Raw genomic sequence first — 27,609 nt, 5'->3', positions numbered from 1 at the left:
CAAATAAAAGTAGAACTACAGCTATACAGAGATATTTAAAAATATTACCACCCATTCAAGAAGTTGAATGAATGAAAGGAAGTTGAATTGATTAAAATCTCACCTGCAGCAGCTTTATTTGATGTGGAAGAAGGGGATGGTCGATTGTCATCCTCATCCCTGGCTTTGGGATCATCTTTTTCTGACTGCCGAAACAGAAACATTGATCCCATCCCGCCCATTGGCTCTGTCTCCTTGACAGTGATAGCAGCTACTTTATCTAGAAAAAGGTTCAGAAGTGTCAATTAACACTGAAAAGCAGCACTGGCATATGAGTAATAGGCAGTCAAAAAAATTTAAAAAAGAAATGAGCTGGCATTACTAGGCAAGGGTGAGGTGGTGCTAATAGGCAGGGCTGGGTTAGTGCTGGGGCCTGGAGGGGCTCGGTCCTGAAAGGGGTGATCTGAGACATAGCATGGTGCAAATTCTGTCTCCAAGAACACATGCCTGTTGTAAGGTTGAATCCCAGTCACCCGAAAGCCAGCCTGAATATTCAGTGGGGTTGCAGCCAGAGGATATACAATTGCCACAATCCCAGAGATGTCATAGATTGTGATTGTTTTCCCTGGGTTGTTCCTTATCCAGGAATCAGACAGAGTTTATGTGCTTCTTCAGCGGCCCATAAATTGTTTTATCCAAAGGCTGCAGCCAATGTGAGCAGTGGGATGGGAAGGAAAGCATAATTATGCCATTTTCTTTGGCAAAATTTAGTCCACCAATGGAAAGATGGTCGCTGTGGTTGTCCAGAAGGAGTAAGCATGGCTTTTCCTTTGAACATTTGGCATGCTCAACAAAATGATTGAGGAAATCCACAAAGTGTGTTTCGTTCATCCAGCCAGAGGGGTTTGCTCCTCCTTTGCTGCCAGGTGGTCCATTGTCGAGGAAGTGATCAAGGAAGTTCACCCCAGGGAATATGAAGTAGGGGGGAATATTGTTCTCTGTTGCTGAGACTACCCCTTTCACCAGATGTCAGTGACCCTACCGGTTTAAAACCACGTCTGGCCACCAATCGGTTTGGTTTCTGCACAGTCGTCACACCAGTTTCATCCATATTGCAGATGTCCCCTGGTCCCAGTGAATGTCGGCCTAACACCTTTTCCAGATTGTCAAATAAAGCCTTGAAATTCTCCTTGTTAAAGGCACTTGCCCTGGCAAGGATAGTTGCCTCTGGCTTTCTGAGAGTGAGTTTAGGGTGCTGCTTTAATAAGAAGTGTGTAAACCACTCGCTGCTGGCTTTTTCTTTTTCAGCCCAGGCTGGTAGGAACTGCAGCTCCCGTGCCACTACAAATTCATACACTAACTTTCTCACTTCAGTTGGTGACAAACCAAAATAGATGTCAGTTGATCTCATAAGGTACTGCTCAAGCTGCAGCTCCAAGTCTGGGGTAAAAACCTGCTATGGAGATTTATACCCAACCACCATAGTTGGGATGACTGTCAGACTTTCTATTTCAGCTGTGGTGAATGTCTTACAGTATTGAGCCAGCGTACGATAGTTAATGTTATAATCCTTCGCTGTACACCTGATTGATTTATTTGCCAAATTCACCTGCCTCACTGCCCTTAGCATCACATCAGGTGGTGTGCTGCCATTTTCTTTTATAATCCCTTACCATCTCTTCTCCCTTCTTTCTTTCCTTTCTTTCTTTAAAACACATTCAAAAAATTAAATATGACAACAGTTAACAAGCATATTCTCTGTGTCTATGTATAGAAAATTATTACAAAAAATGTCAAGTTCAGTTCTTTTACTTAAGAATGTGAAAAATGCTGTATCAGCGCTCACCTCAGTTAACAGTGTGCTTTACTTTTCCCGGACAGGATATGACCTCAGACCAAGTAGATGCACAAAACTAGTATTCGACTTTTATGTAGCGTCCTCTGATGGTGAAAATATTAACGATGTGACAACTTACCCATGTGACAAGAAGCCCCGGTCTCCCCTACTGGCAACTTGTAAGTGATTTTGGAGCAAGTTATCACATGTGACAACTTACCCCAAAATTCCTGGGACAAGTTGCCCCAAACTGCCATGTTTGCTAATGTTTGCTATATCTTAAAGTTAGCTTAATATGGATATGACATCAGACCAAGTAGATGCACAAAACTAGTATTTGACTTTCATGTAGCATTCTCTGATGGTAAAAATATTAACGATGTAACAACTTAAGGCAAGCCATTTTAGCTTTAATTCGTTTCTAGAGAATATCAGAAATTCCAAGTCTAACTAGTTCGAATTCGAATTTCTGATATCAGAAATTCAATTGTAAATAGTTATAATGTGTATTTCTAATATCAGAAATTCGAATTCGAAATAGTTAAAATACATATTGTTGATGTCGGAAATTAAAATTTAACTAGTTAAAATGCCAATTCTTGATATCGGAAATTCCATTTTAACTTTTGAGATTTAAAACGTTTTTCTCATTCATTTCAATGAGAGTTGCCAATTCTTGATATCGAAAATTCAATTTTAACTAGTCGAAATACTAATTGTTGATATCAGAAATAAAATCATAACTGGTCAAAAATCCATTTGTTGATATCATTAAATCAAATGTTCGATATCAAGAATTAAATTTAAATTCTTGATGTCGAAAATTGTATTTCTGTTATCAACAAATAGATTTTCAACTAGTTGACATTTTATTTCTGATATCAATAATATGCATTTTAGCTAGCTAAAAATCAAATTCCTGATATCAGAAATACACATTGTAACTAGTTACAATTGAATTTCTGATATCAGAAATTCACATTTTCACTAGTTAAAATAGAATTTCCGATATAAAGAATTGGAATTTTAATTAGTTAGAATTGCATTACAACTAGCTGTAATTCAATTTCTGATATCGCAATTTGACATTTCAACTAGTTAAATTTTAATTCATGATATCAAAAGTAGATATGTTAATACAATGCACATTTATATTTGCATATCATTTCAACATTTCACTCTCCAACTGTGACCTGTAGATAGCATTCATAATGGGAGTTAAGTAGTAGATAGTCATAGGAATACGATCAGCCCCGTTATTCTGCAAATTCTTAATAATTCTCTGGCGTCTGGTTCTTTTCCAGATAGTTTTAAGCATGCCATCAATCACCCATTACTGAAGAAACCTAATTCATATCACCTGTCCCTAAGTAACTATAGGCCAATCTCAAAATTATCTTTTCTATCTAAGGTTATGGACAGCGTAATTTCTTCTCAGTTGATTTCTTTTATGAACACTAATACTGTTTTTAACAGTTTACAGTCTGGCTTTAGAGCACTTCATAGTACTGAGTCGGCTCTAGTGTCCCTAATGACCTACTGCTGACTGCAGACAGAGGTGACTGCTCGATTTTAGTTGTTTTAGACTTAAGCGCTGCCTTTGACACGGTCAGTCACAACATCCTCTTACATCGCTTAGAGACTTAGGTTGGCATCAAGGGCTCGACTCTTAGTTTATTACATTCTTACCTTACCAACAGGACTTTTTCTGTTGTTCTGGTTGGTTGTTGTTCTGGGTAACTCTACCTCCTCTGTGGCTCAGTTGAATTGTGGTGTCCCTCAAGGCTCAGTTCTTGCCCCCCTTGCCTTTTCTATATACATGCTGCCCCTTGGCCAGGTCATTCAAAATCACAATGTGCTCTACCATTTTTACGCTGATGACACTCTGTTATACATGCCACTAAAAACCCACAGATCCTAGTGCCCTCGCAAATCTCACAACTTGCCTCTCTGACATTAAATCCTGGATTTCCCAAAAATTTTCTTAAATTTAATGTTAAGTCTGAGGTCATTCTGTTCGGTCCCGAAAATTCAATCAGCCCTTTTGCTACTAAACTTGGTGGTCTGTCAGGTAGTAGTCTTAAGCAGGCTGCTAGAAATCTTGGGGTAATATTCGATGCTAACCTCAGTTTTGATAATCAAATCAAACATGTTGTTCAGTCACGCTTTTTCCAGCTCCAGCCAATCTCCAAAATTAGGTCATTTTTTATCAATTAACGATCTGCAAAAAGTTGTACATGCTTTTATCTATACTCGGCTTGATTAATGTAATGCACTTTATTCTGGTATCAGCAAGGGCTCCCTCCACCGTCTGCAGTTGGTACAAAATGCCAGTGCTCGGCTCATTACCGGGACAAGGAGGCGTGATCATATCACTGCTGTGCTTGCCTCCCCTACACTGGCTCCCTGTTATATTTTGAATTGATTTTAAATGGTCTTACTACTTCATACAATTGTGATTTATTGACTTGGTTTTTAGGGTGGCATGGTGGCGCAGTGTTTAACGCAGTCGCCTCACAGCAAGAAGGTCCTGGGTTCGAGCCCAACCTTGGGGGTCGTCCCGGGTGTCCTCTGTGTGGAGTTTGCATGTTCTCCCCGTGTCTGCTCCGGTTTCCTCCCACAGTCAAAAGATATGTAGGTCAGGTGAATCGGCCATACTAAATTGTCCTTAGGTGTGAATGTGTGTGTGTGTGTGTGTGTGTGTGCAGGGCCTGTGATGGCCTGGCGGCCTGTCCAGGGTGTCTCCCTGCCTGCCACCCAATGACTGCTGGGATGGGCTCCAGCATCCCCGTGACCCTGAGAGCAGGATAAGCGGTTTGGATAATGGATGGATGGATGGATGGGTGGACGACTTGGTAGATATATCCCCCTGTGACCATTAAGGTCTGTAGATGGACCCCTGTCAGTCATTCCCAGGGCTTGGTTTGTTACAAAGAGGGATCAGGCTTTTGCTGTTAGAGCTTTTGCTGTTAGACCTGGCCTTAATGTTTTATGAGAGACAGTATATCCAATGTAATATGTATGCCTTTGTCCTTCAGGCAAAATATACCAGGATTGCTAATTGTCACCACCCTTTCAGGTCTCCGAAAATATTTATCCAAGCTCCAGTGCAACATCAGCTCCACAATCGGGCATTGTGTATGCTTACCTGAGGTAAGCTATTCACATTGAAGATTGCCATCATGAAAGAAGTTTGTTTGGAGCTTCACAAAATTATAGCTCACATATAACAAGGTAATCTTCAAAGCTTGACAGTGGAGTTTCTCTTCCATATGCAGCACACTCTTGGTTCTGGCCCCGACTATATCAACACAGACACACCAGAGGTAATTTGTATCACCACTGCATCATCAGGTCTACAATCAGGTGTTGTGGATGTGACAGATGAAACTGAGGTAAGCACACTCGAAAGTTTGTCATGATGGAAGTGTGTTTGGAACCTCACAAAACTATAGTTTACATAAAAGAAAGAAAGAAAAACAAATACATTTCCAGCAATGACCCTGATGTCAAAAAGAAAGTTTTTGTGAATGCCATTACTGTAAATGATTCAAACAATGCAACACAACAATTACTGAACTACTTTCCTGATTGGGGTTGACTAAAAATCACAGTAGCCTGGTTTCTCAAGCTCTAATCAGAGTGATGCAAGTCTCTAATCAGAGTGATGCAAAGGTGGAAAAAGAAATGGCCAAGCTTAAAGCTGCACTTGGCAGTCAATCAGAAACTGTAGAAGACGTTTCAAAGGTTGAAGTTGAAATTATTTGTTTTAGCCAGACGGAACGATTCCCAGTTGAAGTTTCAAACCAGGAAAAAGGGAAAGCTGTAAAAGGCAACAGTGGTAAGTCCAGATTGGACCCAGTGTTGGAGGATGGCATGTTGAAAGTAGGAGGTAGACTCAGTAAAGCAGCCATGCCTGAAGAGGTTAAACACCCTGTTATTCTATCAAAGGATCAACATGTTTCCAAACTCATTCTACAACATATTCATAAACTCACAGGATATGCTGGAAGAAACCATATGTTATCAACCCTCTGAAAGAACTGGATCACAAATGCCAAATCAGCATGCAGAAGAACAATATCTGATTGTGTTGTATGCTGACGTTGCCGAGGAAAGCTTGAAGAATAAAAAATGGCAGACTTACCACCAGAAAGACTATTCCAAACCTACCTCCTTTCACAAATACAGGAGTAGACTACTTTGGACCCACTGAGGTTAAGAAAGGTCACAATATGGTCAGGCGCTATGGCAGCAGTGGCTAACCATGTGCCATGGAGAGCCATGCGTATGCAGGTTTTCATTCCAACCTGACTCCACACCAGGTGATTTCACTGATTGAAAAAAATCACCTGGTGTGGAGTCCGGCTGGAATGAAAACCTGCATACACATGGCTCTCCATGGCACATGGTTAGCCACCCCTGCTATGGTGTCATATTTACTATGGCAAGTCAAGCCATATACCTTGAAGTCGCATATTCACTGGATACAGTATTGTGTATTTAAGCTGTGAGTGGATTCATGTCACCGAGGCCAAGTTGTCTAAGTCGTTGATCTGACAATGGCACAAACTTCACTGGTGCAGAAAGAAAGCTCGGGGGGGGGGGGGGGGGGACTTCCGGTGACGTCGGAATGTAGAAGACATGTTGATCTTGCTGTCCCGTGAGTTTACTTTAAAACAGTACTTTTTCATAACCCCTGACAATCAAAAAGTATATATGTGAACAGAAACTGTTACAGAAAGTACATACCGACATAATGTCGAAATCAGTGAAGTCATCTAAGAGGGGGGACATCAAAGTTTCGACCACACCAGGTGATAGCCCAAGTATGGCTATCATAGCTAATCTGCGAGAAGAGCAGAGCTAGGATCTCTGCCGATTTTAATAGAATGACCAAGATGGCCATTGTAATATTCGTATGAGGAACATACTGAATTATAATGAATTAGCTACTGGTTGTTGTAGGGTAATGTTATGCAGCCAACAGCCCCCCCTGGGGACACAGAGGAGGAGGCCGTCCGCAACCACGACGCAAACCTCATTGCTCTGATGGACAGATGCAGGGAAGTGAAGCTGAGGCTGAGCATAAAAAAGCTACAGTTTCGTGTGAGGGAGGTCCGCTTCCACGGCCACATACTGTCGGCGGAGGGCCTCAAAGCTGATCCCGAGAAGGTCAGGGCAGTCCTGGACATGCCAAACCCCACGGATGCAAAAGGCGTTCAGCGGTGTGTTGGCTTCGTTAACTATTTATCGAGGTTCATGCCCCGCTTGTCAGAGGTGTGTGAACCGCTGAGAAGGTTGCTGGACAAAGATGTGCCGTGGCACTGGTTGCTCAAACATGATGCTGCTATGAAGGAAATCAAGACGCTGGTCACGGCGGTGCCAGTACTACGTTACTATGATGTCAGCAAGCCAGTCACCATACAGAGCGACTCCAGTCAGACCGGTTTGGGCTGCTGCCTGCTTCAGGGGGGACAGCCGGTTGCGTTCGCCTCCCGCGCGCTGAACCAGACGGAGCAAAACTACGCTCAGATTGAGAAGGAGTGCCTGAGCATCGTATTCGCTTGTCAACGCTTCCACTACTACCTATATGGGAGGGGTGATGTGACTGCAGAGACCGACCACCGCCTGCTGCTGTCAACCTTCACTAAGCCCCTTCTCAGTGCACCAAAGCGCCTTCAAAGCATGCTCCTCACACTTCAGAACTACTGCTTCACGGTGATGTACAAGCCAGGCCCTGAAATGTACATAAGTGACACGCTCAGCAGAGCCACCACCCTGCCACAGAGAACGGACACTCAGTACAAACGTGAAATGGTCTGCAGCATGCAGCAGGTGCAGTACGACACGGCAGCCATTCAGCAAGCAGACTATCTAAACGTCACCAGCCAACGCCTCGCACAGATTCGAAAACACACAGAGGAGGATGTGTGTCTTCAAACACTCAAGTCAGTTGTGCTGGAGGGATGGCCAGAACGCAAAGAGGAGAGCCCCATAGCCGTCAGAGAATACTGGGCCATCAGAGATGAAATAAGCGCACAGGACGGTGTGCGTTTTAGGAGCCAGCGTGTCAGTATGCACACGAGCAACAGAAAGAGACTATGATGTCACACCCGCTCCCCACACGTCCCTGGCAGCTAGTGAGCATGGACTTGTTCAGCTACGCAAGGCAGGACTTCCTGCTCATGGTGGATCACTATTCGGACTTCTGGGAGATTGATCTACTCCCAGACCTGTCGGCAGAAACGACCATTTGAAAGTGCAAGGTGCAGTTTGCATGGTACGGTATCCCTGACCGGGTCATTTCCGACTGTGGAGGTCAGTTTGATTGTGGAGAGTTTCGGGCGTTTGCGAGGGAGTGGGGCTTTGAACATGTCATGTCCTCCCTGAGACACCCAAAAGCTAACGGCAAAGCAGAGTCTGCAGTGAAGATTGTGAAAGGCCTATGCAGAAAAGCAGACGGGCTGACGAGGACCCCTGGAAGGCTTTTCTACACTGGAGAAACACGCCCACTGAGGGCATGCGCTGCAGCCCAGCACAACGGCTGATGTCACGGAGGCTGAGAACTCTTCTCCCTGTGGCCGACCAGCTGCTAGCACCTCAGATCATCACTGGGGTCACAGACAAGCTGAGGGTGAAGCATCAGGCAGCGAAGCTGACATATCTGGATCTGCCAGAGCTAAACGTCGGCCAGCCTGTAAGGTTGAAACCCCTCCTGGGTGACAGGACAGGCCGACGGAGGAGAGGTGTATGCCTGCAGCAGGTGGGACCGCGGTCCTATCTCGTCAACATGGAGGGAACCATGCACCGCCGCAACAGGGTTGATCTCCGACCAGCAGAGGTTGGCCCTCCACAACCGTCAGCCCACACCGAACGGCCACCGGAGCAGCCTGTGGGCGCGTGTGCAGCTGAAGGGGGCAATGTGAGCGGGGGCAGCATGGAGGAAGTCGTCAGCAGCCCTGTAATATCACCAAGGTCGTCAGCCTCGAGGTCGCCGCCATCTCCCCCACCGGTTGTGACCACACCATGCCGTAAGTTACAGGGCTGGGCCTTCTCCTGGAGCGGGAGGCAGATTAAGCCTCCAGAAAGACTTGACCTCTAGGTCATACACTGTACTGAGATTGACATACACACACACACACGCGCGCACACACACACACACACACACACACACACACACACACACACACACACACACACACACACACACACACACACTGGACTGTGGACATTAAATTTTTTTTTTTTAAAAACGAAACAAAAACTGTGATGTTCACTTCTAATGTTCTTATTCAGTGGTCTTGTGGATGTTCTGATGCTACCATTTTGTTGTTATTGTTCTGCAAAGGTTTTGGTTGATATTGACTTGCTGTTTCTTCTTGATGCACTATTTCCATTGCACTATTTTAATATTGGGATATGAGCACTAATGTTCTAATGGCTAATACTATCCATTATATTGTTTGGTATTGTATTCTACGAAAGGAAGGGAGATGTTGGTAGGGTAATGTTATGCAGCCAACAGCTCCCCCTGGGGGCACTGATTGATGTATACTTGCCTTGTGTAACATGCCTCAGTTCCGTTATGGGCACAGCTGGTGAATACGCGTTACTAAGAGACACAGCCCGACTCTGTCTGTTATTTATATGCACCTACACTTGCAACACTGGTACTTACATCAGGCATCTGTATGGACACATAGAGCCTGTATATAGTAGGGTTGATGCTAGATCCAAGGGGTGTAGGCATGGAAGTAGCCGTGATTGGCTGTTGCGTCGGCCAATAGACAGCGCGGAACCTCAAAGCACACTAACTTGAAACAAACGATGCGCACTGAAACATCGACTCGAGGTCCTTCGACTACATATGAAGTCACGGATTATGTTGCTAGCTAGCTTTATAGTTATTTAGCTGTGTGTTTTTTTACAATCCACGTTGACATACAGTTGGGTAGTAAAGGTGCGAGGGCCAAAGGCCCAAGCTGCATCTAAGGAGTGAGGCCGCAGGCTCATGACCTCCCCCCGGTCCTGGACGAGCGAACGCGCGCGAGGGCCAAAGGCCTGAGCTGCGTCTATTGTCAGTCTACTGTTTCCCGCTGTTCCTAAACTAAACTAGCTAACTAACATTAACTTAATTCGCCCCAACTATTGTTCTGTCTGTCGGTCTGGCAGTTAGTGCGATTCGAGGTTCCGTGCTGTCTACTGGCTGACGCAACAACCAATCACTTCTACTTCCGTGCCTACACCCCGTTGGATCTAGCATCAATATATATCAACCATATAGTAGTTAGTGCCCAGAGGTCCTTGCTGAAAAGTTGTCGCTTGCGTTGCATCATTGCACGAGGTTAATAAAGTTGCATCAGTTTATCTCCGGCAGTTCTGCTATTTTATCACTTTACACAAGTGTGTAAACAAGACATGGTGTTAGAATAGAGGACAGAGATGGATGTCGCTGGAGTCCCCTTGCCGAAAATCGATTGGGATTCCCCCAACTTATCCAGAGAATGGAAAAAGTTCAGGCAACACGTGGAGCTAATGTTCTCTGGCCCGCTGAAAAGCAAAGGGGAAGGTGAGCAATGCAGTTACCTGCTTCTGTGGATTGGAGAGAAAGGTAGAGACATTTTCAACACATGGACTCTTACCTCGGACGAGGCAAAGGTATTAAAAAGTTACTACGATCGTTTCGAAGCATACTTTATGCCAAAGAAAAATACAATATTCGCTAGGTACAAGTTCCATGAAAAAGTGAAAGGGACTAGCGAGACTGAAACAATTTGTAACTGTGTTAAAGCTACTTGTAAAGGACTATGCTTATGCAAACGAGGAGGAGATGGTCAGGGACTGCATTGTGTTTGGAATACAGTCTGTCAAAGTGAGAGAAAAACTTTTAAACGTTGGATTGGAGCTGACATTAGACCAAGCGATAGACATTGTCTGATGGCACAAGCTGGCCCAAGCACAGATGCGAACCATGTCACAAATGGGTCACGTGAACAGGCCGTGCATGCAGTGCACAGGCACATATCAAAGAACGTCGCATCGAGAGCGCGTTTTAGACAAGACAGGTCAGAGACTTCAAAATGAGCAATGCGGGCAGAAAACACATTAAAATCTGGATTACTGCCCAGCAAAAGGAAAACAATGCACTAAATGTGGAAAATTTAACCACTTTGCCAAAGTTTGTAAAACTGTTAAAGGTAAAATAGTGCATGCAGTGAGTAACAACCAGGCATCAGACAGAGAGGCAGATGAACTGTTTACTGATGCAGTGACACAGAAGGGACATTTTTCAGAAACTGAACAAGCCTTTGCAGACATCAAAATAGGGAAACAAGGTGCAGAGCTCAAGTTTAAATTGGACGCTGGGGCGCAGGTTAATGTAATTCCCTCGAGTGAATACCACTTTCTGAGGGATGAGTGCAAACGACAGTTACGACCCACCTCATGCAAACTGACAGGGTATGGAGATCAACAACTCATTGTAAAAGGCAAATGCATGTTAGAATGCAAGTACAAAGAACACAAAGATGTTGGACTTTTACATAGTAGAGACACAAGCGCCGCCAGTGCTAGGCCTAAAGGCATGTCTAGATTTAGACCTTATCAAGCTAGTGCTATCAATTACCACACCAGCTGACAAACAGATTACCATGGAAGAGTTTTCGAGGGAATATGGTTATTCCCAGGAGAGTGAAACGTCCACCTTGACCCAGCAGCAACACCAGTTGTGTGCCCACTGAGAAGGATACCCCTAGCTCTACGCAGCCGCCTGAAGGGAGAGCTGCAAAATATGGAGAACACAGGGATCATCACCAAGATAACAGAACCAACAGAGTGGGTCAATGCGCTAGTGGGGGTCAAAAAGCCACGCACAGGCAAGCTCAGGATCTGCCTCAACCCCAAAGACCTAAACAAAGCCATCAAGCGTCCCCATTACCCTCTGCCAACACTAGAGGACATCACACCCAAGCTGGCAGGTGCACACTACTTTAGTGTAATGGATTTACAATCAGGATATTGGGCAATCAAGCTCACAGATGAGTCCTCAAAGCTCACAATGTTCAACATGCCATTAGGACAATACTGGTTTCTGCGCCTACCATTTGGCCTTATCTCAGCTCAGGACAAATTTCAGTGGAAAATAGATGAAACCTACCAAAGTCTCGACAGAGTGGCCGCCATCGTAGACGACGTCCTCATCTATGGCGCAACCTGAGATGAACTGTCTAAAATAAATTGAATCCTCTTCAGAGGAGAGAAGATTATTATTCCTATCAGCCTCAGAGAAAAGATGTTGACGAAGATTCATGCTGGGCACATAGGCATGGAAAAGAGTAAACAAAGAGCATGAGACATCATATTTTGGCCTGGAATGTTCAAGTGCATTGAGGACATTGTTGGAAATTGCCCCACCTATCTAGAACACCGCCCATCAAACGCCAAAGAGCCCATGATACCTCACCGCATCCCAGACAGGCCATTGGCAGGTCGTGGTGACAGACATGTTCACTTGCAGTGGTGACAACTACCTTGTAACTGCCGATTATTACAGCAGGTTCTTTGAACTGGCAAACTCCACAGCACCACATCAGCAGCCGTGATACACAAGCTAAAAGCAGTGTTTGCGAGAAACAGCATTGCAGAGACCGTGGTCTCATACAATGGTCCCCAAATATGCATCACAGGAGTTTGAATCATTTGCCAAGTCCTTGGAGTTCACACACATCACATCAAGCCCACACTACCTCCAGAGTAATGGCCTGGCTGAAAGAACTGTACAGACAGCAAAGGCACTTATGGACAAAGTTAAGACAGAAGAGACCCGTATCTTGTTTTTCAGGTAAGATTTTCACTTTTTCAATATTGCCATTCAAGTCTGACCATGTCTCTCTGAAGTTTAAATTGTTTAAAAATAGTATTATAGTTTTTAAATGTTAATTTTGGTGTCAGTCGTTTCCTAACAGACATACTAACATGCAATGCATTAATATCTCAATTGGGTATTTATCTTGACAGAATATAGAGTTTAAAAACCGGCCATCAATTTGACCAATCATGGTCGTTTTAGGAAGGAGTGACATCCCGGTCGTTCTAGTGTTAAAGCGGCCTTTGTGGCTCTCGAGGAGAAACTGAACAACACCCAGGATACAGTAACTGAACATGGTCTCTCGAGTCGACGGCTGACCTACATGATCAGTGAACAAAGCGCTGGAGGAGCAATACAAGGTCTTAGCCGATAGCAATGCCAAACTGATTGCCAAGACAGCGGATTTGGAGAGTCAGAGAGCCATAGGAATAATATCCGTATTATTGGACTCCCCGAATCTATCGAGGGGCCTTGACCTACGGACTTCTTCTCAAAACTCCTGGTCAAATTGCTAGGCGATAAGGTTCTTCAATCTACTCCCGAGTTGGACTGTGCGCACAGGTCGTTTACAGCCAGACCTCAGCCGGGATCAAGACCACGACCTGTAATCATATAGCTCCACTGCTACCAGAGCAAGGACTTAATTGTCCGTGAGGCCCGCAAGAGACGAGGACATCTCCAGTACCGTGGGATGCCCATACAGATATTTGAAGACTACACTCCGGAGGTGCTACAGCAGCGCTCAAAGTACCGAGACATCATGGCTAAGTTGTACAACTTGGGCCTCAGACCAGCTCTTCTAGTTCCAGCTCGCCTGCAGATTACGCTGAGAAGCGGAGCTAAGAAGAGGTTCTCTTCACCTGAGGAGGCTGCAGCCTTTATTGCTAGCCACCAAAAGGAGCCAGTGTCCAACTAGCTTAGCTGCTAAACTGGGCTGGGCTTAACACTAGCCATCATAGTACACTTTGCACATCACCTGTGTTTTGTGCAGTATGAAGAGCCCATGGGACTAACATGAGCTCAGCGAGCCATCGTTTTGGGAATACACGTTTGACTATTCTGTTCGGCTGGGGCCGACACTGCAGGTCACAACTTTAGCATACGAGGCCTGTGTTTTTTTGGAGATCGGCCCACATCGTAGCTACGGCTAGCTTGGGAATTTAGCAGCTAACAAATAGCGGCGACTTCGCTAGCCATACTCCACAATATAGACAGTGACCAACTTTGCATTTCTCTTTGTGATGTGCCACAGTATATTAACGATTTTACAGATAGTGTTCCCCAGTGTTTTATAATGCCTTTTATGTTATCTGGTCAAAAAATGTTCATTACTGTTTCTAATAGAACTAGTTTAGTATTGATAGAGTCTCTTGGTGGATGTACATTATTGGTGGTGTTCTGCCATGTTTTATATTGTGGTTTGTCATGGGTAAGCTCAGATTGTGCTCTCAGAGTTCTTTTGGTGCTACATTTATGTTATGTGTGTGTATGCTTATGTATATGTGTGTCTATGTGTATGCACATATTATAAACAAACTGTGCCCCCCCACAGTCATGCCCATCCAGCTACCCTCTAACCCCCCCCCCCGCCCCCCATCACTGCTGGTCACTCATTGACAGACACTGGCTGTCAACATTTAAACTGAAATGGCACTTTAATGGACTGTGTTGTTAATTGTGCTTTTTCGTTTTGTTCTTTCTGTTTTTATATTTTTAGTGGTATCGTTTTTAGGGAATTTTTGGATGTGTATTTTTGTCTTCTCTGTTGCACTGCTGTGGGCTGGGAGAAATGGCATTTCGTTTTTATTTATGTGCACAGATACACAGTGAAAATGACAAACTAAATCTAGAATATATGTGTGTATGTATGCGTGTATATGTATATAATTTTAATGTGTGTGTGTGATGCACAGGGCGTGTGTGATGCGTCAGTGCAGTAATACTGGGGTAGTAGTGCTTGTAGTTAGTGCATGCTGCATGCTGCTTCTGCTTGCTACTCTCTGCTCTCAGCTACTGCCGCCGGCTAGCCCTCTTTGTGGGGGTGAAAAGAGGAGCCGAGTGCGTAAGTCTCCCCTGCCGGTACATAGCCTCTCTACCGCCAAGACTCCTGCAGTGCCTCCTCGTGGCCACACACGGTAACTGGGTACCTTGCGGTCCCTGGCTAAACTGTAGGGGATCTCGGAGCTACAGTGGTCCCCAGAGGTCTAATGCGCAGGCCCATAAGAAGTGGATACGCCCTGGCATTGACCAACCACTGTCCCACTGCCTTGTGGGTAAGTGTAGGACGACAAAGGCTAGGGGAGCACACCCTGAGAGAAAAGCAATGTGCATGGCGGCGCACGATAGGCGGTCCTCTGACAGACTGGAGCTCCGGCAGCCTCCTGCAGCTGTGGAAGAGTGCTGGTCGTCTTGGGCCCCCCTTGCCACCAGATCCCACCCTCTCACAGTGAAGAAGTGCTGCTGGGACATGCGCACCCCCAGCGGCACTGTAAATAATCTCTTTGCGCAGGTATCCACCTCTGCCTCGGTGAGACCAGCAACCGGAATATGGATCAAAGTCTGGCGGCGATGGGCTGTCTGGTGACGGGAGCAGGTATGAATGCACTGGAAGCTCCTAATCAGACCCCTGCACGCCAGCGGCACAGGGCTATTCATGGTCGCCAGCAGCTGGGCTTGAGTGGCAGCTGCTCTCGGCAGACCCCTGTGTGTCTGAGCAGCCCTATTTAGGAGCCACACTGCTCACCCCAACTGGGGAGGGGCCTAGAAAAGGTGGCCTAAACATTGCCCACTCAAAACATCCTGGATAGGCTACCGCACCTATCGGGACATTCCACTCTGCGGTCGAAATAAAAAAAAGAAAATAATTCCCTTTAAACTGGCAACATGGAACATAAGAACTCTGCTGGACGTTAATGCCGAAAGACCTCAGCGAAGGACTGCACTAATTGCAGCGGAACTCAATCGCTACAATATTGACATTGCTGCACTCAGTGAAACCAGGTTCCTGGATGAAGGCTCCCTGAAGGAGGACACCTACACCTTCTTCTGGAAGGGATACCCTGCAGGAGGACAACATCAGCATGGTGTGGGATTTGCAATAAAAAACAGCCTCCTACCAAGACTCACTGAAACACCGATTGGCATAAGTGAAAGACTCATGTCGCTCAGGATCCCTCTGGCCAAGAAACGTTATGCCACCCTCCTAGGTGCCTATGCACCAACACTGCCATCAGAGGATGACGTAAAGGACCGCTTCTATCAGTCACTAGATGAGGCTCTCCGTCATATACCCAAGGAGGACAAGATCTTTTTGCTGGGCGATTTCAATGCCAGAGTGGGGAAAGACAACAAGGTGTGGAGTGGTGTCATTGGTGGGCATGGCATTGGGAAAGTCAATGCAAATGGACTGCGCCTCCTAAGCCTCTGTGCTGAGCATGGCTTGACCATCACAAACACCCTCTTCCAATTAAAAAACAAGCACAAAACATCCTGGATGCACCCACGCTCCAAACATTGGCACCTATTGGACTACATCATTGTGAGACGTGCTGATACAAAAGACGTCTTACTCACTCGTGCAATGAGAGGTGCTGAGTGCTGGACAGATCACCGGCTCATCATGACCAGGCTCCAGGTGGAGGTACGCCCTGCTGTCCGTCTCCAAAGGTCAGGAAAGAAGAGGCTTGACTGTACCCGGCTAGAAAAGGCTGAGGTCCAGAACAATCTCCGCCTCTCTCTGGCTGAAAACCTGGAAGACATTGAGCTTCTCTTGAGCACGGATGATTCCATTGACAGGAAATGGTCTTCCGTGAGCTCCAGACTCTACAAGGCAGCATCCCAATCCATTGGTTACAAGAGCAGAAAACACCAGGACTGGTTCAATGACAACACAGGCACAATAACTTCCATACTCAAAGGCATGCATAAAGCACACAGTGCTGTCCTCAACAATCCCACATCAGCTACACTCCGGCAACAATGGCAAGCATCCAGGAGAGAGGTGCAGTCAAAATTGCGTGCCCTGCAGAATGAGTGGTGGATATCGAAGGCAAATGAAATACAATCCCATGCCGATAGAAATGATATGCACAACTTTTATGATGCAGTGAAAACCATCTACGGCCAAAGAAACTGCTCTGTCTCCCCCCTGAAGTCTGATGATGGTACCACCCTCATAAAAGACCAGAAATTCATCACAAAAAGATGGGCAGAACATTTTGAGACTCTTTTGAACCAGCCCTCCCCAACCGATCCCTCGATCTTGGATGAACTACCTGTCCGCCCCACCATCCAAGACCTTGACCTTCCACCAACCTTTGAAGAGGTTCATTGTGCAGTTAGGTCGCTGAAAAATAACAAGACCCCTGGCCCTGACAGTATCCCTGCAGAGATTTTTAAACAGGGAGGGTACCTCTGCACCCGTGCACTTTTCCTGTTCATCTCACACGTATGGAAGAACGAAACTGTCCCTCAGCAGTGGAGGGATGTTAACATCATCTCCATATATAAAGGCAAAGGAGACAAGTCCCTCTGTTGCAACAGCCGTGGCATTTCACTACTGGCTGTTGCTGGAAAAGTCCTGGCCAAACTCATGTTACACAGGCTGGTAAAACACATCTCAGAGGAGCTGTTGCCTGAGTCACAGTGTGGGTTTAGGAGGAATAGGAGTACTGTGGACATGGTGTTCACAGCACGGCAACTCCAAGAGAAGTGCAGGGAGCAACATCAGAACCTCTTCATAGCCTTCATCGACCTGTCAAAGGCTTTCGACACAGTCAACAGGGACATCCTATGGAACATCCTCCTGAAGTTTGGCTGTCCACGAAAGTTTGTCAACATCCTTCAAAGATTTCACGTGGGGATGATGGCACGTGTGACCATTGGAGGCCAGGAATCTGAGCCCTTCAGGGTGTGCACCGGGGTACGTCAGGGGTGCATCCTTGCTCCAGTTCTTTTTAACATCTTCCTCCTGTGTGTGACATTGCTGCTCCACAAGGAAATCAGGAAGGACAGTGGGGTTACTGTGGACTTCAGACTAGATGGAAACCTATTTAACATCCGTAGGCTCCAAGCGGTCACAAAAATGACATCGGAGCACATCATTGAGTTACAGTACGCAGATGACTGTGCAGTTGTGGCCCACACACCCGAGGCACTACAAGCTACCCTTGCAGCTGCTACAAGGGCGTATGGTAGGCTGGGGCTCTCTATAAATGTGACAAAGACTGAAGTAGTATGCCAGTGGGCATCTACTCCTCCATCTCATTCACCAACCTTCAACATCTCCGACAAACCACTTGCAACAGTGGAATCCTTCAAATACCTGGGCAGCTTTCTCTCTGACGACTGCAGCATCGACAGGGAGATGCAAAACCGGATTAAACAAGCGTCATCCTCTTTTGGCAGACTTAGGAGAAGGGTCTTTCAAAACAAAGACCTCAACCTCCACACCAAAATATCTGTCTACTTGGCAGTTGTCATCACGACTCTCCTCTACAGCTGTGAGGCGTGGACCCTGTACAGCCACCACCTCAGGATGCTTGAGGCCTTCCACATCAGATGCCTACAATGCATCCTGAGGATAACCTGGCGTGACCGAGTGCCCCATACTGAAATACTCCGCAAGACCAACTGCATCAGCATGGAGGCTACCGTCACCCAGCACCAACTTCGATGGCTCGGTCACGTCATCAGGATGCCAAAGAAGCGCTTACCGCGTAAAGTGCTGTATGGCCAGCTACATCTTGGCCGCCGCTTGGCAGGGGGCCAGAAAAAACGGTACAAAGACCAGCTGAAGACCATCATAAAGAAGTGCGGCCTGAACCCAAGCCAGCTGGAAGACACTGCCGCCCAACGCTCCATCTGGCGGCAGCTCTGTCAACAAGGGGTGCAAAACCTCGAGAAGGACCGCGGTGATCGACGGACCAGAAGACGTCTGAAGAGACATGAAGCCAGTACCACACCTACACCCCCAGTCAGTGATTTCACCTGTTCTGTCTGTGGCAGACATTGTGGATCGCGGATTGGGCTTTACAGCCATAAGAAGACTCACAAGTGACAGAGGCAGGATTGTCATCATCGGACACGACGGACAACCTAAAGCATAATTTTAATTTTTTTACATTTTTTATTTGTTATATTCTTGCTGTTGAATTTATGACTAAGATGCGCCGCAGTACGACCCTATATTTCCGTATCATTAATGCATATGCACTATACAAATATGATGTTGATACTGGGCAAATGCACTTTTTGTTGTTGTTTCACACAGTTGATGGAGCCACCATCGACTGCAACACTGTGACATTTACCTCTGGTGTTCTTATTTTATTTAATTAGTTTTCTATATTGTCTTGTCCTGCTGTGTCCTGTGTCTAATAGAGCTATTTCAGTACTGACAGAGTCTCCTCGTATGTTTACACCACTGGTAATGTTTTCTAATGATCTCTTTTACCACGGGTAGCCCAAGTTGTGCTCCCAAGGCACTTTGTTATTCTTTTAAATCATTACAATTTTCTTGCCACGGAATTTGTGAATTTATTGTTCATATATATAACATAACTGCTCACAACTGTTTACATTTGTTGACATAGGGGTTTTATTAAAGGGATGGGGGTGCCGAGACATCTTGAGAAGGAAGGATGATAAAGAAAGGAAAGTTTGTGTCAATCTGTTTGGCAGAGAAGGTATGTTAAGGGAAACAAAGGCACAGGGAGCAAGGGGCAAAACAGGGGAGGGTTAGATCTCTCGGGGCTACAAATCTGGGTTGGGTTGGGAGGGATAGAACGGGGAGGGAGAGCCAGGTTAGGGTGGGTGGGAAGACCTCTTTGATTGTCTACTGTTCAAGTGGGAGTTCTTTTTAATCAAACTCATGTACATTATATTGTGTTGTTTCTATGTGTTGTATTTCCCCTACTCGTTGCTTGCATTCTAGGACCAACCTGTGTGCTGACTCCTGTCATTTCTGTTATTAGTATTTTGAAACTATAGTGCCACCTACTGGCGGAAGGGTTATTGCTCCTGCAAGGAAGTGATCCGGTGCCAGCCCATGTTGTCATAACGGCATTTCCTTTCAGTATGAGTTCGCCTGAAAACTAACGTTAATGAATGTCCTCTACAGTTGTTTTTGTGTCCCTTAGAGTAGATCTATCAGTAAGTATGGTGTTATTTCGTGTTTAAGTTAGAAATGAATGTGTGTTATGGGAAAAGTTAAGTCATGGGTTTCTATGAGTGTTTAACGTTACGTTGGTTGTTGTGTGTGTGTGTGTGTTAGCGATATACCGTTAGCCTAGCCTCGTGCATGGTAGCCTGACGTTACTTGCTGATAGCTGTGCATCACATTCATTGTTCCGTTTAGTGTGCTCTGTAGTTTACCTACCATATACTTACCCAACATTATTTGAAACTGGAAGTAAGTTCTCTATTAATAGAGCTATACTTTATTGTTACATAGGAAAAGTTTGTTATGTTGAAATTTGGATTGTACTTACCTTTGTGAATGTTGATCCTGGTGAGGGTACCTGTAAAAGAAACATGTTAATTGTGGTCACAATTGTTTAATATTCTTATTTTAATGTGTTCACATTGTGCTTTGTGTGTTTCAGTTTTACAAAAATTGCAACGAGTGATTAAACTACTCCAGTGGAAAGCTTTGTCCCTTGTTCGTGTTAGCTATCTGTCTAGGCACTGCACAGAACTCATGTGCCGAGGTCAGAATAGTAAAATGATAACCACCCAGCGGAAGAAGACTGCAAAATAACTGTAATCAGCACTCTGCATTCCATCACGTAATGCTGTGAAGATGAGCCACCTTGAGCAGCAACGGTGCAGCAACGGTGAACGCCAGTCTCAACTGCAGATGGAGCCCCTGAACCCCAACAATGACGACGTTCTGTCTCACCCGCACACGGAATCTGGGGCCCTCAGCAACAAAAACGACGAACGCCAGGCTCCCCTACAGATGGACTCCGGGGCCCGCAGCAACAACAAGGAACACCTCTCTCAACCACAGCTGGCGTCTCAGGTTCCCGGCAACGCTAGTGAACTTCCACCAGACCTGCAGGCGGGGTTTACTCCCTCAGAAGCAACTCGTAGGTCAACTCAGGCCTCAACTACTGATGAACGTCCATCTCAGATGAGCCTGCATACAAGGTCTCGAGCGTCAGTCTCCAGCTCTCGCAAATCCTCTTCAACGTCACGGTCATACCACAGTGCTGCTGCGCAAAGGGCTAAAGCCAAAGCAGAGGCAGCTAAGATAAAGGTATCCTATGCAGAGAAGGAGGCAGCAATGATGATGCAAAAGGCAAAGATCGAAGCAGATCTTCATGTTTTAAGGCAGCAGAAGGAAGCCACAGCAGCATTAAAAGAGGCAGCTGTTTATGAAGAGGCAGCCGCAGCTGAGTTTTGGGTAAAAGACTCTCATTGTGAGTTACAAGACTTAACACAAGATGGCCCATTCCAACGCACCAGAGACTATATAAACACTCAGTCCTTTGAACAAAATGCTCAACAGGAGCTTTACAATGTTATGTCATTGCAGCCAGTCGTGCAGGGTAAAATATTAAAAGCCCCACCCCCACCACGTATTGACAGTGTTGTTAATACAATGCAAAACATTTGTGAAGGCATAGTCGATCATAAACCCAGAGAAGATGAGCGCAACCTAGCTCTTGCTGCCTCAAATGTACTTGTCACAAAGCAGGAATATATAGATTCAGCTCAGCTCACCTCTGTACAGGTTCAGTATAAACAATACTTACATGCAGCTCAGCCTCTTCCTGATAGAAGCCAGTACAATAAGTATGTACCCTCAGCTCAGCCAGAGATTACCTCTGTACAGGCGCAGCATCAAAAATACTTACCTGTGGTTCAGCGCGCCCCTGTTCAGATCCAATGTGGCGAGCACCTGCCTGCCTCGCAGCTTCCTCCTGATCAGGGCCAGCATAGTAAGTTCTTACTCACATCTCAGTACCCCCCTGTCCAGGCCCACTATGGTGAATACTCACCTGCAGCTCAGCATAGGTCTGTTCAGACCCTGGATAAATACTCACCTGTGCCCCAAACTCCTGACCTTGCCCAGTATTTTATAAGGAAAGAGATGGTGAGCTCTGGGCTCCTCACCTTTGATGATCGTCCAGAGAATTTCTGGGCATGGAAATCATCTTTTCTGTCAGCCACAAAGCACCTGAATCTGAATGACCAGGAAGAACTCAATCTCCTCGTCAAGTGGCTCGGGCCCGAGTCATCGGCTCAAGCCAAGAGAATAAGGTCAGTGCATGTAACAAACCCAAGAGCAGGAGTTTTAATGATATGGGAGCGATTAGAAGAGGCTTATGGGAGCCCAGAGGTAATAGAAGATGCTCTACTAAAGAGATTAGAGTCTTTCCCAGCCATCTCTAACAAAGACACTCTCCAGCTCAGAGAACTAGGAGACTTGTTAAGAGAGCTAGATGCAGCCAAATCAGGGGGACTTCTACCAGGGCTCGCCTATCTTGACACAGCAAGGGGTGTCATCCCAATAGTCGAAAAGCTCCCTGTCTTTTTGAGGGAACGCTGGATCAGTCAAGGATCTAAGTATAAGGAAGACAATCATGTTCCCTTCCCACCATTTAGCTTTTTTGTGGACTTCGTATGCTCGCAGGCTAAAGCTAGAAACGACCCCAGTTTTGCATTAAGTCTTTCTACTACTGCAAACTATGCTCAGAGAGAAAGAGCATCGAAATGGGCCAGCAAAACAGCTGTGTCAGTTAGGAAAACAGAGGTCACAGCCTCTGCTACAGGCTCACAAAATAGCAAGGCTTCAGTCAGGGATGAGCCAAACAAGCAATGCCCGTTACATAAAAAACCACATCCGCTGTCAAAATGCCGTGGTTTCCGATGGAAACACATCGATGAAAGGAAAACATACTTAAAAGAGAACTCTATCTGCTTTCGCTGTTGTGACGGCACCAAACACATAGCAAAAGATTGCCAGGCAACGCTTCAATGTAAAGAATGTGAAAGCGACAAACACATTTCAGCAATGCATCCTGGTCCGGCCCCTTGGTCAGTTAGTAAGCAGACCGAACAGACATCTGAGGATGAGCATAGTGGGGAGGGTGAAGAAGCTGCATCCCCTGTAGTCACTTCCATTTGCACTGAAATATGTGGTGGAGACACTAAACCCAGATCTTGTTCTAAAATCTGCTTAGTCAAAGTATACCATTCCGATCGTCCGAACAAATCCCGCAGAGTTTATGCAGTGATTGATGACCTAAGCAACCGGTCCCTGGTGTAATCGGAATTCTTTGATCTCCTAGACATTAAAGGTAATGCGTCCCCTTACACCCTGAAAACGTGCTCAGGTACAGTTGAGACAGCAGGGAGGAAGGCTAGCAATGTTGTTATACAATCACTCGACGGGGAAACCAAGGTTACCCTCCCTACGCTGTTATAATGCAACAACTTACCGGATGACAGATCAGAGATACCAACACCTGAGTTTGCTCACTATTTCCCTCACCTCGGCCCTGTAACTGATAAGATCCCTCCTCTGGACACCAGCGCTCCTATCGTCCTCCTGCTAGGTAGAGACATTTTGAGCTTGCATAAGGTACATGAACAGCTAAATGGGCCGCACAACGCTCCTTTTGCCCAACGCCTTGACCTTGGCTGGGTCATAATTGGGGAGCTGTGTTTAGATGGGGCACATAAGACTGAGAGAGTCAACATCTACAAAACACATGTCCTTCAAAATGGACGCTCTTCCTTTCTTAAGCCGTGCACCAACATTATCCACGTCAAGGAGAGACTTGATACTCCAGCCAAGCAAAGCCTTCTAACTCATCCTCACACTCAGGAGGTTTTTCCAGAGCCAAGACTGGATGATCTAGGTGAACATGTATTCCAGAAAACGCCTGATGATGACAAACCAGCCCTGTCAGTAGATGATAACAACTTTCTCAGAATCATGGAAAACGAAGTGTACCTGGACAATGAAAACCATTGGGTAGCACCGCTGCCTTTTCGTTCACCTCGCAAGCCTCTTCCGAATAATAGACAACAGGCATCCCAGCGGCTTACCTCTCTCCAACGCTCGTTTAGAAGGAGACCTGAAATGAAAGGCCATTTCTTTGACTTTATGCAGAAGGTCATTGAAAACCACCAGGCAGAGCCAGCTCCTTCCCTGCAGCCAGAGCAAGAGTGTTGGTACTTACCTACCTTTGGTGTTTACCACCCCCAGAAACCAGGTAAAATAAGAGTGGTTTTCGATTCCAGCGCTGAATATAAGGGAACGTCCTTGAACAACATGCTTCTCAGCGGACCCAACCTCAACAACACTCTTGTGGGAGTCCTACTGACGTTCAGAAGAGAACAGATTGCCGTCACCGCCGATGTAGAACAGATGTTCTATGGCTTTAAAGTCAGGGAGGACCATCGCAATTTCCTCCGTTTCCTGTGGCACCGAGACAATGATCCAGAGATCAAAATCTACTTGCAAGACCAGGGGTGCACATGGACATTTAATGCTCCCCATTCCTCGCACATGGGCGGTGCATGGGAAAGATTGATAGGTGTGGCCAGACGCACTCTGGATGCTCTGCTGGTGAAGGATGGAGCTATTAGACTCACCCATGAAGTCCTAACTACCTTAATGGCCGAAGTTATGGCCATCATGAACTCCAGACCTCTGGTTCCGATCTCATATGATGCAGAGATACCCGAAAGGCTCTCTCCTGCCGCTCTTCTAACACAGAAGGTGAAAGGAACACCCACTCCTCCAGGCGACTTTGAATTGGATCACTTGTGCAAAGTACAGTGGCGCCAGGTCCAGAGTTTAGCAGACTCCTTCTGGAAAAGGTGGAAACAGGAGTACTTGGCAACTCTTCAGCTGCGCAGAAAGTGGACCAAGGAAATGCCTAACCTACAAGAGGGTGATGTTATTCTGATGAAGGACATTCACTCCAAACGTAACGAGTGGCCCCTTGGACTTATAGTTAAGTCCTTTCCCCGCTCTGATAGTAAGGTCCGCAAGGTCTCAGTGAAGACTGTTAGCCAAGGGATAGTAAAGGAGTACCTTAGGCAAATCAGTGATGTGGTTTTACTCATACGAAAAGAAAAGGTGTAAAAGTGGTATTTAGAAACCAAGTGGGGAGTGTGCTGACTCCTGTCATTTCTGTTATTAGTATTTTGAAACCATAGTGCCACCCACTGGCGGAAGGGTTATTGCTCCTGCAAGGAAGTGATGCGGTGCCAGCCCATGTTGTCATAACGGCATTTCCTTTCAGTATGAGTTCGCCTGAAAACAGAAAACTAACGTTAATGGATGTCCTCTACAGTTGTTTTTGTGTCCCGTAGAGTAGATCTATCAGTAAGTATGGTGTTATTTCGTGTTTAAGTTAGAAATGAATGTGTGTTATGGGAAAAGTTAAGTCATGGGTTTCTATGAGTGTTTAACGTTACGTTGGTTGTTGTGTGTGTGTGTGTTAGCTATATACCGTTAGCCTAGCCTCGTGCATGGTAGCCTGACGTTACTTGCTGATAGCTGTGCATCACATTCATTGTTCCGTTTTGTGTGCTCTGTAGTTTACCTACCATATACTTACCCAACATTATTTGAAACTGGAAGGAAGTTCTCTATTAATAGAGCTATACTTTATTGTTACATAGGAAAAGTTTGTTATGTTGAAATTTGGATTGTACTTACCTTTGTGAATGTTGATCCTGGTGAGGGTACCTGTAAAAGAAACATGTTAATTGAGGTCACAATTGTTTAATATTCTTATTTTAATGTGTTCACATTGTGCTTTGTGTGTTTCAGTTTTAAAAAAATTGCAACGAGTGATTAAACTACTCCAGTGGAAAGCTTTGTCCCTCGTTCGTGTTAGCTATCTGTCTAGGCACTGCACAGAACTCATGTGCCGAGGACAGAATAATCTGACATTCCTAAAGTTATACGCAATGTCATGGCTAACATGGCTGGCATAGGGGCTGGTGGTGGATGGGCAGTGAGGATCATCTTAGTAAACACTGGTGGGTTGAATGCACCTGTGAAGCGTCTAAATGTGGACATGTTTATTCAGAAGCATTTATGTAACTCTGACCAGCCGAAATTAAGTAGGCCTGAGATCGGACAGGTACTCCATTCCAAATTTCATCTGAAAATGAGGGGTACAGCCATACTAATTAGAAAAAAATGTACATTTTACTCCTAACACTGTCACCACCGACATAAATGGGCACTATGTCATTGCCTCTGGCATACTTTATCAGAAACCAGTCGTTTTAGCATCTGTTTATGCCCCCAACTGGGATGACGATGACTTTATGAAATTGCTGCTGTCCCCTATCCCAATCTAAATGGACACTTATTGATACTGGGAGGAGACATGAATTGTGTTATAGACCCAACACTTGACAAATCCAGCCCAAGACATACTGCATCCTCAAAAATGTCTGACTCTCTCTGGTTTTTGTGGACCAATATAGTTATGTTGACCCATGGAGATTGCTAAACCCATCTACTGGAAAATATTAATTTTTCTCCCATGCACATCATTTGTTCTCTCGTATAAATTATTTCATCATGGATAAAACACTCATCCCATCTATTGTATCCACCCAATAACTGTATCAGACCATTCTACTGTGATTCTAGACCTTCACTTGGAACTTAAACACAAGGGATTTAGATTCTGGCGTTTTGACCCTCTTTTGTTACCCAATAAAAACTTTTACATCTCTGAGTCAATTACATTCTTTTGTGAGACCAATAAAAATGAAGAGACTCCCACGCTTGATATGGGAAACCCTCAAAGCCTTTATTAGGGGTAAAATTATTTCACATACGTCTCATGCCAATAAACTTGGTAAAGCACGCCAAAAGCAACTAGAAGAGTCTATCGCCAACATAGACAACCAGCTCTCAACTAATCAATCACCCAATTTATATAAAGAAAAGGATGGGACTCAAAATGGACCTCAAACTTCTCTTAACAAGAGGGGCAGAAAGTCTTTTACTGCGCTCTCAGGGGACCATGTATGAACATAGAGACAAGTCTGGTCGCTTATTGCCCTACCAACTGAAGGCCAAGATGGCATCAAATCACACAGATTAGAGATGATTCAGGGTCCCTTACTTCTGACTCGGGTGAGATTAATAATATCTTTAAAACATTCTACTCCCAGCTTTACACATCAGAATCTACCAAGGATGAAGCTTGACTGCTTAACTTTTTTGAGAATTTCGATATGCCCAAGATTTCTGCCAGCGATTGCCAAATGCTTGACACCCCCTTGACACTTTCTGAAATCAAAGAAGCAATTAAGTCAATGCATAGTGGCAAGTTCCCAGGCCCTGCTGACGGGTACCCGGTGGAATTTTATAAAATGTTTTCAGATTGGTTAGTCCCATTATTACTTGAAATGTTCAATCAGTCTCACCACCAGGGCTCATTGCCGCCTACCCTTACGCAGGCCTCTAGCTCTTTGATTTTCAAGAAAGGCAAAGATCTGTTGAACTGTGCATCATATCACCCAATCTGACTTTTATCTGTGGATGTGAAAATGCAAGCCAAAGTCTTTGCTTGGTGATTTGAATATGTTATGCCCTTAATCATTTCGGAAGATCAGATGGGATTCATAAAGGCGAGGCACTCTTTCACGAACATATGAAGGCTTCTCAGCATCATTCACACGCCACCCTCTACTGATCCAGAGGTGACCATATCTCTTGATGCTGAGAAAGCCTTTGACAGGGTAGAGTGGGCCTATTTGTTTGCTACGCTACGACAGTTTGGCTTTAGTGACGGCCTTGTTTCATGGATTCAATTACTTTATTCTTCCCCTCACGCGTTAGTGTGTACAAACACCCACCACTCTGAACCCTTCCCCCTCTTCCGTGGGACACGCCAGGGATGTCCAATGTTGCCGCTCATGTTTGTGA

General features: G+C 45.4%; 1 protein-coding gene across 1 annotated transcript in view; it reads right to left on the bottom strand.

Annotated features, from left to right (window-relative positions):
• The window catches only part of ehmt2 (euchromatic histone-lysine N-methyltransferase 2), a 63,087-nt gene that overhangs the window by 21,855 nt on the left and 13,623 nt on the right, over positions 1-27,609 (bottom strand). Inside the window, exon 3 of the mRNA XM_056297998.1 lies at positions 104-259. Within this exon, the coding sequence (XP_056153973.1) occupies positions 104-259 (156 nt within the window). The remainder of the gene's footprint in view (positions 1-103; positions 260-27,609) is intronic.

Source organism: Lampris incognitus, chromosome 18 (assembly GCF_029633865.1).
Source record: "Lampris incognitus isolate fLamInc1 chromosome 18, fLamInc1.hap2, whole genome shotgun sequence".
Lineage (NCBI taxonomy): Eukaryota > Metazoa > Chordata > Actinopteri > Lampriformes > Lampridae > Lampris > Lampris incognitus.
Note: the sequence above shows the minus strand (reverse complement) of the source record. Positions and strands in the feature narration are given on the sequence as shown.